We start from the raw sequence: 13,957 nt of genomic DNA, 5'->3' as shown, positions 1-13,957 counted from the left end.
AAGGTCGATTTTTTATGCACCATGAGCCCTGTGCACGGGTATCGAGACGTCGCAAAAACTCGTTGTTTTCTCGTTTTTCGCTAGTTTCACGGGTTGCGCGCTGTTTTGGGGTCCCGGGTCAATTTATGATGCTCCATGAACCTTGTGCACTGCTATCGATACGTAGCAAAAACTCGTTGTTTTTGTCGTTTCGGACGAGTTTCGTGGGCTATAGTGCATTGTTTTGGAGTCCCGAGTTGATTTTTGATGCTCCATTAAACTTGTGCACGGCTATCGAGATGTTGCAAAAACTCGTTGTTTTTGTCGCTTCGGACTAGTTTCATGTGCTATAGCGCAATATTTTGGGGTATAGCGCATTATTTTGTCGATTTCTTATGCAACATGAACTCTGTCCACGGCTATCGAGACGTCTCAAAAACTCATTTTTTTTGTCGTTTTTTGCCAGTTTCATGGGCTATAGCGCACTGTTTTTGAGTCCCTGGTCGATTTTTGATGCTCCATGAACCTTGTGCACCGCTATCGATACGTCACAAGAACTCGTTGTTTTTGTCGTTTCGGGCGAGTTTCGTGGGCTATAGCGCATTGTTTTGGAGTCCCGAGTTAATTTTTGATGCTACATGAACCGTGTGAACGACTATCAAGATGTCTTTTTGTTTTTGTCGTTTCTTGCTAGTTTCATGGTCTATAGCGCACTATTTTGGGGTCCCGGGTCAATTTTTGATGCACCATGAACCCTGTATACGACTATCGAGTCGTCGCAAAAACTCGTTGTTCTTTCGTTTTTCGCCAGTTTCATGGGCTATAGCACACTGTTTTGGAGTCCCGGGTCAATTTATGATGCTCCATGAACCTTGTGCACCGCTATCGATACGTCGCAAAAACTCATTGTTTTTGTCGTTCGGGCGAGTTTCGTGGGCTATAAGCGCATTGTTTTGGAGTCCCGAGTTGATTTTTGATGCTTAGTTAATCTTGTGCACGGCTACCGAGACGTCGCAAAAACTCGTTGTTTTTGTCGTTTCGGACGAGTTTCGTGGGCTATAAGCGCATTGTTTTGGAGTCCCGAGTTGATTTTTGACGCTCAGTTAATCTTGTGCACGGCTACCGAGATGTTGCAAAAACTCGTTGTTTTTGTCGTTTCGGGCTAGTTTCATGGGCTATAGCGCACTATTTTGATGTACAAGGTCGATTTTTGATGCACCATGAACCCAGTGCACGGCTATCGAGACGTTGCAAAAAAACTCTTTTTTTATCTTTTTTTCCAGTTTCATGGTCTATAGCGCACTGTTTTGGGGTTCCGGTCGATTTTTGATGCTCCATGAAGCTTCTGCACCGCTATCGAGACGTCGCAAAAACTCGTTGTTTTTGTCGTTTCGGACGAGTTTCGTGGGCTATAGCGCAGGCTTGATCTCCTTACTCCAAGGATCACATTACATAGGATGAAATGATATATGTATGCAGACCAGAGTATTTGAAAGAAAAGAAAAAGATCAGTAGAATCTGTATTCCCGACATTTACTTTTGAACCTCGCGCCAGCTGTAGCTCCAAAAACGAACAAACTAAAAACAAAGAAAATCAGCACAATGCCTCAAACATCGCTCACACTTTTGTTTCGATTTTGAAAGAGTCGACGATTGTATGTAGCCTGTCCTTCATCTTGTCCCATCTCCTCTCGTTTGCACCCGTTGCCAACGTGTAAAATTTGCCTACAACATCCCATGCACAATGAGGAGATGGTATATGAGTGAGCACCGACCAGTGGCATCACTAAACACGCATATGAAATACTAGACAATACTTCTTCCGTTCCTAAATATAAGTTTTTTTAAAGGTTTCACTAGGGACTACATACAAACGTATATAGACATACTTTAAAGTGTAGATTTATTTATTTTGCTTCGTATGTAATCCTCTAATGAAATTTCTAAAAAGACTTATATTTAGGAATGGAGGGAGTACAGGCTAGAGAGCATAAATCGTGTAAGAGAAGCCGATTGAAGTTCACAACTAACATGGCATCTTATCGAGAGAAAAATGATGATGAAAGATAGGAGTTAATACCATTTGCTATGGTAATTGTACCAAGCGCGTGTCTAGTGAAATTTGGAGCCTGAGCCGTGAACTCGAAAGTGTAATAAGCTCTTCCATCGATATCGGTCTGGACAATGAAAATGCACCTTATGAGTTTAACAACAAGCGAATAACATAAAAGTGATGCACAAAAGAATATCATATGACATTTGATGAAAAAAGAACTATTTGATACTACTACCCAAACCAAAAAGTATTAGACAATTTGTGTGAAGGCTCGATATATCAATGTTACAATGAAAACTCACGTTGCTACGGGTAACGTTTTTTTTTTTGAAAAAGGAGGAACCGAGCCCCCGACCTTTGCATCAATCGATGCATGCAGCCATCTTATTAGAATAAGTTCAAAACAAAGCGGTAGATCCATTCCCCAGGTAACATGCTAGGATGATACACGAGGTTCCTCGAAAACGATAACAAATACTATGACAAACAACAAGAGATGCATATAACACATATCAAGTAAGAGAAAGAACACTTTATCCCTAGACAAGTGCTGGTGACATTTACATTACAATCAGCATATATATAAGTAATGCATAATGCACACACGCACCTCTTTCGCCTCAATCAACTTGGTCTTCTGCGTGGGCGGAGATAGGACTTTCCGCACCAGTGCCTCGGCGACCTTAAGAAAACAACACATCATACATAGCAGATCGGATTTATATTCTGAGCAAACCGCACCGTGTAGACCGGGTTCGATATATCTGAAAAGGCATATGATCGAGTGGAGTGGCACGGAGGAAGGACCTGGTCGGGCGGGCCGAGGTCGCGGATGTCTTCCTTGGTGGTGGGGATCATGTTGATGCTGACGCTCTCAAGCGGCTCGATCACGTCCTTGTACACCTTGTCCTGCCCTTGGACAGACACCTCCTGTTCATTCAGCATCAACCTTGACCTTGTTATGTGACCATCACCAAGTCCAAGTGTATGTGTATGCATGCCATGCCATCCGAATGGAGCAGCGCAGAGGAGAGGAGATGATCAATTGAATGGAGTACCGTACCTGCCATCCGAATGGGTAGACGAAGGAGTAGCCGGCCTTCCTGTCGATGACCGGCATGAACTTGCCGTCCGCCGCCGCCACTGCGCACGATCGATGACCAGAATCGAGCTCAGACTACACATACGTACTAGCTACTACTGTCCTGCGTCGAAGAAGAAAGGACTCACATGCCGCCGGAGCGGGCCGGGAGACGAGCGCCGCGGCGGCCACGGCAGCCCCCGCCACGAGCACCTGCCGCCGCGGGGAAGGCGAGCTCTCCACCGCAGCAGCTTCACCTGCAGGCACGACACGGCACGGGGAGGAATTGAGACGAAGCGCCAATCAGGCTAGCCAGAGCAGAGCACACGTAGCGTAGGTACAAAAGCCAGACGGACGGACCTTTGGGTGGCGCCATGGCCCTGACGGAGAGCACCCTCCGCGTGGGCGTCTTTGCGGTCGGGGAAGGGAGGCCATGGCCGTGGAGGGATAAGGAGGTCGCGGTGGCCATGGCTGTGGCTAGCTGGGAGTGCGAGGAGCGACGAGCTCCTCTGCTCCTATCTTCTTCTCTTCTTCCATTCCGTGGCCACCGATCCATTCGCCGCCTTGCGTGTGCTCCCACCGTTGGATCAGCCCAAACTCAATCCGACGGACCACCAACAATTACATTCCTCCACTGGTTTTATTTGCGCTAAGAGCATCTCTAGCACACCCCCGTATACTCTGTCCTGTAAAAATTGATTTAAAAGATAACGAAAAATGTTTTTTTTACATTTTTACTACATGACTTTTATTCCGGCAGAACAGATTCTATAAAATATTTTATGGTTTTCATAAAAATGCAAAAAACCACCTAAAAGTGTCCCTTAAATTACAAATTGAATCTTCGCATCTTGTCCGTGACAGGGCGTTGTGGAGCAAGACAAGGAAGGCAAACAAAAACTATGCAAAATGTTGCCGTCACATGATCAATCTCCTCTCTTTGTTGCCTCCTGTGTTGTCACTTCAGCGCGCAGGGTGAATATAAAAAAAGTATCGACTTTTCTTGTTTGTGTAGCAGGTTTTGGTCACGCGGCAACGACGACCCTTTGACGGTGTCATCTCGAGGGCGCTTGTTGGGGCATTGTTGAAGAGCATGCGAGTTTTGGCACCCCAGTGTTATCCACGAATTACGGTCAATTATCTATGTTGAGTGTCGGCGTGACTCCATATACATTTGTTGGCGGTAATATCATCTTCTTCAATGACCTCTTCTTTCGAGCCTCCACACGCAAGATAATCGGGTTGTCACGCTGCAAATGAAAGTGAGGTTAAGTGAGGCTAAGCAGTCCATCCCACTTAAACTGCTTTAGTGGGCTGTCGTTGTATATAAGCAATGTACATTAAGTGGGATAGCTATATTATCCCATTGGGAACCACTTAACCCACCAGCACTTTCTCTTTCGTGGACAAGGGAACAAAGGATGCGATGCGACGCACTGAACACGGTCCCACCGCCGTCAGTGAGGGATGCACACCTCCACGCTTGATGTCCACCCCTGTCGCGTCCCCTCTTATTCCATCATTTGCAAATGCATTTGTTAAAAGGGATCCAATTATTTCTCAGATAATCTATGCTAGTTTTTATGGTATGCTTTGTGATGGGGCTCCCACCCACATTTCCATCAGCATCCCGGTCGATTTGATCCGGCGATACTAGCACGAATACTTTGCCTCCGTCCAAATTGGAATGACCCTCCGTCGACACTGATGCTTGTCACGATTGATAATGCCCGCCTTGCTCGACGGTCTGCTAGCACGGACAAAAATCTAGTTACTGTTTAGCTACGAATTTTATAGCATACTTTGCAATCATATTATCAATTTTATTATAATATGCCACCGTGTGTATACTTGCATGTATCCCGTTTTCTACTCATTTCGTTCCTAAATATAAGTCTTTAAAGAAATTTTATTAAGAGACTACATACAAATCAAAATAAATGAATCTACATTCTAAAATATGCCTATATATATATTCGTATGTAATGCCTAGTACAACCTTTAAAGACTTATATTTAGAAACGGTGGAGTATTTGATTTGATCTATAATAATATGAACCAGACATTCATTCATCAGTATCAGTAGTAGAAATATAAAAAAAAAAAAACTCCTCCTTTTCTTCGAGATTAGTGAAAAAAAACTCCTCCTTTGTGCTCTGTCCTGTCGTGTCTATCTCCCTCTTCCCCTCCCCGATCTCCCACGCGCGTCCGCCTCGCCGCCGGCCCGCCCAGATGGCCGCGTCTGCCTCCGCGTCCGGGTCCGGGGGGCAGATCCAACCGCTCAAGATCCCGGACGCCGTCGTCGCGCTCGCCCAGGCCGCCGCCAAGGCCAACAACAGCAGCAACAGCGCCGCCGCTGACGCCACCGACAAATGTACGTGTCTCATTCACAGAGCAGCCCGCCGGTGCCGTTTCCGGCTCCAGCCGTCGTATTGGTCAGTGGCCTGCGCCGCCGGCGAGATCTCATTTTTTAGTTCGTGTGCTTGTTTGTTTGTTTGGCCGCAGATCTCCCCGGGTGGCCGCTCTTCTCGCCACCCAAGATGCAGCTGACCAAGTGCGCCAAGTGCCCCCGAGAGTTCTGCTCCTCCGTCGCCCTCCGCCGCCACACACGCGTCCACCGCCGCGCCCTCAAGATCGACAAGGTAGCCTCCCTTCACTTCACTTGGGTGTAAAAAACAAACACTTTACCTGGTTCTAACATGTGTGTACCCCCTCTGTACACAAATATCAGATGTTCTCCGTGACCTTTTTCCAAATCGGATGTATATAGACATGTTTTAGCGTGTTTGTTCGCTCGTCTCAATTCGTACCTAGTCCATTTTGAAATGTCCAAACGTCTTGTGATAGCAAACGGATGAAATACTAGACTGATACATGCTGCTTTGTGCCTGCAATTTTTTGCCCGACTGTTCAACACATGATGTATCTAACTGAACACCCGTCAACATGTGGACTCAGCGGATATGGCCGTACGATAATATGTTCGAAAGAATGGCGTGACTGAGCACTTCGGATAATTAAAATGGCGTGACGTCCATTTGTCCACGCCTTCGGTTTTCTTGTGTTCAGCACTCCCCCCTTGTTACCCCGCATTGCCATGATGTATTTATTTGCTGATGGCTTTTGCAGGATTTCCCCAAGAACAGAGACCATCTTGCTGCATTCTGGGACAAAGTAAGAACACATGCTCTGTTGTTTTTCTTTATGCTCTGTTGTAATATAATTAAGAAAATCGAACAACTTGCTGACTGATTGTGGGCTAGTGACCTGTATAACCTATTTACATGAAGCAATATGTTTCCCTCTCCTTGCTAGTAGTGTGTTTATATGGAAATAACTTGTCATGCTCTTCAGCTCACGGTGGATCAGGCCCAAGCAATACTGTCTTTGGAGGGTGTGACTATAGAGGTAATGATCATAGACCAGTATATCCACAATATACAAGTTTTGTGTTTGCATATCAGTTTGTATTTCGGAACATCTAATGGTATGTACAACAAATACATCTTCAGGAAACCAGTGCTTTATTCATTTTGACATCATTGTCGTCATGGATGTGTAAGCCGGGCTACGCTTCGTTGCCGCTGCCATATGCCAGAGCTGGCAATGAACTTCTGGTAAGGCTTTTGACCCAAGTTGTTACTGTTCTACTGTATGCATTCTGTGTCGAGTAGTATCTTATGTAAGCTTCTTTCTCCTTCCTCTCTAGGACCTTATTCAGACAGCGTCTTCAAGACTGCCTATCTCATCAAATGAACTATTTATCATGCTCGACGAAGCAAGTGAGAACACATTTCTTTGTACCAACGCAGCCGATGCTGCCTGTGTACAGAAGTTCTTGTTTGATGGGGAGGTTGACAAAATCGCAACAGAGTTGAAAAACGTTGTTGCGTGCACTAGTTACATCCTTGAACAGAAGCTGGTACGATGTGTTTCCATTATGCAAAACAGAGTTAGTGCATTTATCCATTAGCTACATTTTTTTTACAATTTTAATGTATGACTGTAAATAAAATAATAGGTCGAAGCATGGTCTGCTGATAAGGCTGCTGAAGCGTTAAGATGCCAGAAATTGCTTGTGGAGGAAGAGGACGCTGCTCAGAAAAGGTTACTGTCTAATGTCATTGACGTGTTATAATTTCTCAAAGTTCTCGAGCCAATATTTGCTAGTTTATTGCTTATAATGCAGCATCATCTTACTCAACTTTGTGACGGAGACCTATATCTAAACTATCCTTGTATAACTTGAAGGCAAGCCGAACTCATGGAAAGGAAAAGGATGAAGAAACTGAGACAGAAAGAACAGAGGTTGAAGGACCTCAAGGACGAGTATACCACGGTCCAGTTACCTGAAGTGGTGGATGGAGGGACAAGCTCTCCTGGGATTCAGAGTCTCGAGGCTGTTTCAGGCCCTGGTCTCCATGAGCAAGAGGATCCACAGCATCTTCGCTGGCCAGCACCAGTGCCTTCAGAGGATAATGGGTGTGATGGAGAAGGTGCCAGTTGTGGTTCGGGACAAGTAATGGACACTGGGGCTGTTTTCAGGGAACAAGCCATGGCAGCAATCAATCTCGAGAGGGTAGAAAACCTTCCTCAGAATAGCACTGTCTCAGCTTCTTCCACGACTGCGTCGAAGCATCCATCTTCAGTAAGGCACTCACGCCATAGGGAACTGAATGTTGGTGCAGTTTCAAACAAAAGCAAGACCTGGGCATGGAAAGTGCGAACCGATACGGAAGAACGGTGCCCAAAAGTCGAGCCAGATGCACATGCTAATCAAGAGACGGCTCCGAACACGGACAAAAACTCGCAAGTGCTAATAGGGTCAATAAGCGTTGCGATTGAAGACGACAGTACATGTCTACAGGATTCCAAGGATTACACAGCCCCTGAATCTCATTTGAACACCCTGAACCATCCAGTGGCCGAGGCGATGCAGCCAGTTAGCCATGATGAGAACGGATGCGAAGACACTAACGCAGCAGAGGGTCACTCTCCCGCTAGTGTGGTGACAGATGAAAGCTGCTGCGGGGCAGAGCCGGCAGAGGGCGGAGGCCTACGTCAAGGCGCCGTGTCTTCTGGTCAAGAAGCGGCGGCCTTCCTTTCTCAAAGTAAGCATCGACCAGACCTTATTGGTCGTTGGTTCCATTTTGCATCGACCGTATTGTTCAATCTGGGTGTATTTTGTACATTTCCCCTGCTGAAGTAGAAATGGAATGTGTGGGGTTATTAGCTAGCTAGCCTATGAGATATTTTATAATTGTCTTGTATGATTTGGCACACAGGGTGGAAGGAAGCCATGGCTGGGGATCATGTGAAGCTTGTTCTATGCTGAGGAAACTGGAGCCGCTCAGGTTCCACTGTGAGGACCGATCTATTGCATACGAAGGCGTTCGACCATTGGGTCCTGATTACTATATGAGCTGGGCCGAGCCGACCCATGTAGCAGATTATTATGGAGTTGCAAAGCATGCATTCCATGTAGGGAAGTTAATTTGAGTACTAGACTTGGTTGGTTGGTTTGTAGATGGTAATGTCATGCTTTGTGCGGGCCAGTAAAATGCAATGCTTGCACGGCGCAGTTAAATTTGAGTGCTATACTACGTACTTGATAGTAGTTAACTAGTAGTCGAAGAGATGTGTGTTGTGTGGGGAAAGTAATCATGTGATGAAAAGATTGACCAGTAGAATTTCGTTCATTCTGTTTCCTTTTAGGTTTTGGAGGCTCTTCTAAGAAACAACAAAAATGTTGGTAGGTTGGTATAAAGTATGTCTAGTCTTTGGCCCAATCAAGATATACATCATGCACTAGTGCAACTACATTTTTTTTTTTCTGATGGTGGGTGTAGTACAAGGCATTATTCTTCAAGGGTCATTATTTCCTGGTACAGAAGATTAGCTCGTCAGTAAATAAAGAAGTTGAGAAACAGAAGACTCAAGTTCCTTGTTTGGGTTTTGCTTCATCAACTTGCTTGTATTTTCCTTGTTAGAATCATGTTTTGTAACATCCCGGCTACATCTGCATAAAACATTGATAAGGTACCATAACATAGAGGCCCATGGGCCGAATCGGTGGGTTTGAGTAGACTTAACTCTTAAGGGTGCTGCAAAATCTTCTAAGAAAAAACTGTTGCTAAAAAATACTGTAGGTGCCGCCAACTCAGCTACATGGCATTTTTTCCTAAAAATAATATATATCACACTTTCTTGTATAGATCTTGTCGTGTGTATTCATGTCGCCGTCGGGTGACACCGTTTGGATGCTAGTTTCTCCAAGATATTAATCTATAAATATTTATTTGTTTTATATTGATACAGATAAATGCTATTCATCTCGGCTTTTGACTATTCGCTAGGCTGACATAGCACGGATTTGCAAATCCAGGTGCTTACATATATACTTGTATTGTATGTGCCAACGCCAATTATACAACAACATACTCCCTCCCTCCGTAAACTAATACTCCGTAAACTAATACAAGAGAGAGGACTAATTTAGTAATCTAAACATTTATATTTTTATAATAGTTTATAGAGGGAGTACTTATTTAGGTGGCTAATACCACTGAAGCAAGACAACAACTTTTGAGATATTCATCCTTGATTGATTCGATGTAGCCTCTTGATCGATCGCCCGGCGGCGACCTCTTGGATGTTGATGCGTTCAGCTAAAAAATTGATTGGTGCAACAAAACAAAGGCATCAACAGCAAAGTGTGTACACCATTTTCCTTCACGGCTCCCTACCGGAGTTTCTTGGAGCTTCTTGGAGCTCTTGTCGCAGCAGCTCGGGATCGATCCACAAGACAAGAAACAAGAAACAAACAGTGCTCCGCCTCCGCCTCCAGTTCCATTCGCCGGAGATCGACCACCGAAGATGCTGCCTTGGATCTTCAGCCGCAAGGGCGCCTCGGGCTTCTCATGGGCCTCCACCGCCGACCAGGTCACCGCCGGCATCTCCGCGGCCGGGCTCACCGCAATAGTCACCGGTAGGTACCTACGCCAAGCCAAGCCGCCTCCTTTCTCCACCAATCCCAACCCCAATCCCAATCCATCCATTTGATTTCATTCGGTTGGCAGGTGCGTCGAGCGGGATCGGCGCTGAGACGGCGCGGGTGCTGGCGGCGCGCGGGGCCCACGTCGTCATGGCCGCCAGGAACCTCGCCGCCGCAGAGGCCGTGCGCCAGGTCGTCCTGGCCGAGACCCCCGGCGCGAGCCTCGACCTGATGGAGATGGACCTCTCCTCCCTCGCCTCCGTCCGCAAATTCGCCGCCGACTTCGCCGCCAGGGGGCTCCCGCTCAACATCCTCATGTACGTAGTACGCCCTTCCAATCACGCGGGCCACTGTCTGTCGCTGTTCCTCAGGTTCAGATGCAGGTGCAGGTTCAGGTTCAGGTTCAGTTAGGAAAGGGGCTGTCGGCCATTAAATTCTCAACAACAAGATGGCTTATGAATTTGGCTGCAAGGATAGTTTCAGTCAACATCGAGCAGATTTAATCTCTGGGTTTCTTTTCTACTTCAACCTGGAATACTTCTAATGCCCACAGGATACTACCTTCAATCACGGCGACGAGCTTGGTCATACAGTCAGTTACAAGTTGTCCTGGTAGTAGATTTTAATGTGATTTCACCTCTACAACTAGTGCAACAATGCAATGGTGTGACCTTCCAGTTTGGGTGAAAGTAGCTGCTTGTATTGTATGCAGATAGCTTCAGGACGTTTCCATGACTTCGTACCGATGTAATCCAGGTTACGGGACAGCTGCTAGTTTGCGGCATGTGATAGGAATCATAACGGCGACATAAGTTTGTATTGCTGGCGACGTACTTACATGGCCATGTCACTTCATCACGGATAAGCACAAGGCCCGTGTATTTAAGTCTAGTATTTTCATCATTGCACATCTGTTCACATTTGGAGTACTTATGTAAGTAATTGATAGCTCTGAGGATAAGCACAAGGCATGATGCATTACCTGATTACATGATGCTTTCTCTGGCTGGCAGCAACAACGCAGGGGTGATGGCGACCCCTTTCTCCCTCTCAAAGGATGGCATCGAGATGCAGTTTGCAACTAACCATGTTGGTATGATATGACTGCAAACAAACTCCCATCCCATCAAATTGACTAGCCGATGAACCCAATTAACATACCCTGATACAGAAACACTTCATTTCAACAAGTTTCCAGACAGCTGCAGACTTGCAATTTCTACTTCACCTGACCCTCCTAGTTCGTTTCTGCTTCACCACCTAGCTCTCGTCTCATAATGTTCAGGGCATTTTCTTTTGACACAACTTGTGCTGGAGACAATGAAAAGGACCTCTCGTGAATCAAACGTGGAAGGAAGAATTGTTAATGTTTCGTCAGAGGGGCACAGGTTTGCATACAAGGAAGGCATCCGGTTCGCCAAGCTAAATGACGAGGAAGAGTATGTTATTTCTGTGCAGTCATTATTATGTTTCCCCCTGCCATTTACTTGATTTCAAGACAAACGGGTCACTTGCTGTTTTAACCTTGCAGGTATAGCACCATCGCAGCATATGGGCAGTCAAAGCTCGCCAACATTTTGCACGCTAATGAACTTGCCAGGAGATTTAAGGTATGCCTCGTTTCGTCAAGATTTTGTGGTTGTGGCATCGCGCCATGTCTTGCTTCATCACTACTATTTCGAGCTTGTTAGGTCCAGCAGGCTCTATGGCTGCGTTTGTTCCAACATGTGTAGTTATGCTAGCAAACACCATCAGTTGCATTTTTTCTGAGAGTCTGCAGTTAGACTCTGAAATCACACCACTTTCCGAAATAAAAGAAAGCTGAGCAGTTGTTCCGCACGATTTTCATGACACGATTTCATTTGCTTCTCTGTTTGTCTGGGTCCGAAATTGTCGGAGAACAATCTGCTTATCTGCATCCAAACCCATTGTCTGAAAGCTGGACTGCTTGCTCTTATTAACTGGTTTTGCTTGTTTTCAGTTCTCTATCAGTATGATATAATAGATTTGTGTTGAACCCAAGTACGTCAAATCATGATTCAGTTTTTTGTTGATAACAGGAAGAGGGTGTTAACATCACTGCGAACTCTCTGCATCCCGGAGTTATTATCACGAACCTTCTTCGCCACCACAGCATCATAGCTGGTAAAAAGAATAGAAAAATACTCAGCAGAAATGGAATGCTTCTTCTGAATCCGAACAACTGACTTGATCGGTTTTTTGTTTTTTGTTTTGGATACCTGCAGTCATGACCCGGACGCTTGGTAAACTCGTGATGAAGAACGTCCAGCAGGTGCGCTTCTTTTGCAGTAGTATATATGATCGGTCTCAAGAGGGTCTTCTGTCCATCTTAGAGTATGTCAACGGAGACTCCATGGTTGGTGTTAAGAAACGATAGGGAAGTAAGTTGACGTAGAGTTCCGTGTTATGATAACGTGGCCTTGTGGTCAGCTGTCATCGTAGTGCGTCGATGACGATGATTGAGTTTGGTACTCCCTCCGGAGGGGAATATAGGTCGGGCAGCGGTTTTTAGATCCTCGATTTGACTAGCGGAACTTGTGTTATATCTATGCCATAAAAAATTATATCTCTAGATTCATATTCGAATGTACTTTCTAAATATATATTTGTGTGGCATATTATGCATGTTTCGCTAGTTAGATCGAGGACCTAAATACCCGTGCCCGACTTATATTCCCATCCTGAGGGAGTATGCTGCAGTGTCACGAGCAACTTGGACCCAGGTGCTCGAGCTTGTGCGGAAATGGCTCACCTGCACTGCACTTTATCTGCTGCCTCGGGTAGCCCCTGATATACTGTATATGATATATACTTGAAGATCTACAGTACTAGTTTATCCAGCATGTAGGGAGTTGACTAGAGTAGTAGAAGAGATCCAGATCTTGCTGGGTCATCATTTGTTGACGCTTGTGCTCTTCTGATACAAAACACTAGTCTGTCTGTCTGTCTGTCTGTGTCTCTGTCTATTGGGTTTGGTGATTTGATTTGGATTTTTGGGAATTGGAACTGAAACAGGGGGCTGCGACGCCGTGCTACTTGGCGCTGCACCCGGGCGCCAAGGGGGTGTCGGGGAAGTACTGGAGCGACAGCAACCTGTACGAGGCGGGCGAGAAGGGCAAGGACGCGGAGCTGGGGAAGAAGCTGTGGGACTACACCCTCGACCTCGTCGCGGACTGACCGACCTGAAGAATGCTGCCTGACCTGGTTTGGCTTGGTTTGCTTGATCGGGGGCGAGGAGAGTAGGAGATGAAGGACGTGCTGGAACTCAAGCCAGTGGTGTAATGCAGTAGTGTACAACAAACAGCTGAGTCTGAGTGTGTAGTAAAAGTAAAACAGACAGATAGATAGGGAGAGAATTTGGGAAAGTCATGTTCTGCTCCTGAGCTCATTTGAGTTCGGGAAGAACAGTAAGATCAAAACAAATGAAAAACTTTTCAAAGAAATCTGAATTTTCCGGGTGCGAACATTGACAAGAGTTTTCAGTGCTTGCGAAATTTCATCAAAAAATGATATCCAGACAAGTCATGGAAAAAAAACACTTCAAAATGTTATCGAAAATAGCACTCTTGGAGCATCTTTTTTTTTTTTTTGCTACGACTTCCACGAAAGTTATTTTGTGTGCACTGAGAACTTTTAGCATCTTCGACCAGACCCCCTACTCTCCCACATTTGTTCAGGTGGACAATCCAGACAATGTCCGGATCGAAAAACCGCACCCAATCGGACCCCTCAAACTGAGCTCAAATAATCGGGTTGTCTGACGCCCCTCAAACCCAGCCCATACGATGTGTCGGGTATGAGACACACCCAGATTCCACCGCGTTGG

General features: G+C 45.7%; 2 protein-coding genes across 3 annotated transcripts; one reads left to right on the top strand and one right to left on the bottom strand.

Moving 5' to 3' along the window:
* Positions 1-1,410: 1,410 nt before the first annotated feature.
* Positions 1,411-3,627, bottom strand: LOC123446809 (psbP-like protein 1, chloroplastic). Of its 2 annotated transcripts, none has more exons than XM_045123353.1 (7): positions 3,477-3,627; positions 3,266-3,379; positions 3,099-3,178; positions 2,843-2,965; positions 2,646-2,717; positions 2,060-2,156; positions 1,411-1,704 (listed from the first exon to the last, which is right to left on the bottom strand). In XM_045123353.1, exons 1-7 carry the CDS (start codon positions 3,583-3,585, stop codon positions 1,598-1,600), a joined length of 702 nt encoding a protein of 233 aa, XP_044979288.1. In that variant the 5' UTR covers positions 3,586-3,627; the 3' UTR covers positions 1,411-1,597. The 2 variants fall into 2 exon arrangements, with proteins under 2 accessions (XP_044979288.1, XP_044979289.1); XM_045123354.1 differs by having other exon boundaries at positions 3,266-3,373.
* A 1,692-nt stretch (positions 3,628-5,319) lies between these two features.
* On the top strand, positions 5,320-13,574 carry LOC123448179. The gene is made up of 17 exons (XM_045124989.1): positions 5,320-5,490; positions 5,622-5,758; positions 6,246-6,290; positions 6,471-6,524; positions 6,629-6,733; positions 6,826-7,038; positions 7,138-7,223; positions 7,368-8,227; positions 8,402-8,439; positions 9,807-10,104; positions 10,196-10,427; positions 11,124-11,203; positions 11,396-11,549; positions 11,642-11,720; positions 12,171-12,255; positions 12,357-12,403; positions 13,147-13,574. Exons 1-17 carry the CDS (start codon positions 5,349-5,351, stop codon positions 13,306-13,308), a joined length of 2,817 nt encoding a protein of 938 aa, XP_044980924.1. The 5' UTR covers positions 5,320-5,348; the 3' UTR covers positions 13,309-13,574.
* The last annotated feature ends 383 nt before the right edge of the window (positions 13,575-13,957 follow it).

Source organism: Hordeum vulgare, chromosome 4H (assembly GCF_904849725.1).
Source record: "Hordeum vulgare subsp. vulgare chromosome 4H, MorexV3_pseudomolecules_assembly, whole genome shotgun sequence".
Classification (NCBI taxonomy): Eukaryota; Viridiplantae; Streptophyta; class Magnoliopsida; order Poales; family Poaceae; genus Hordeum; species Hordeum vulgare.
The sequence above is the reverse complement of the archived record's forward strand: the minus strand, read 5'-3'. Positions and strand labels throughout refer to the sequence as shown.

Bases quoted from the DNA above. Each gene is read 5' to 3' on its own strand.
- LOC123446809 (XM_045123353.1), bottom strand. From the start codon at position 3,585: ATGGCCACCGCGACCTCCTTATCCCTCCACGGCCATGGCCTCCCTTCC. The intron at 2,157-2,645 runs GTGCGTGTGTGC...TTCATTGTCCAG, and splicing joins AGTTGATTGAGGCGAAAGAG to ACCGATATCGATGGAAGAGC. The intron at 1,705-2,059 runs GTATTAACTCCT...GGGATGTTGTAG, and splicing joins TACAATTACCATAGCAAATG to GCAAATTTTACACGTTGGCA.
- LOC123448179 (XM_045124989.1), top strand. From the start codon at position 5,349: ATGGCCGCGTCTGCCTCCGCGTCCGGGTCCGGGGGGCAGATCCAACCG. The intron at 6,291-6,470 runs GTAAGAACACAT...CATGCTCTTCAG, and splicing joins TTGCTGCATTCTGGGACAAA to CTCACGGTGGATCAGGCCCA. The intron at 8,228-8,401 runs GTAAGCATCGAC...TTTGGCACACAG, and splicing joins GGCGGCCTTCCTTTCTCAAA to GGTGGAAGGAAGCCATGGCT.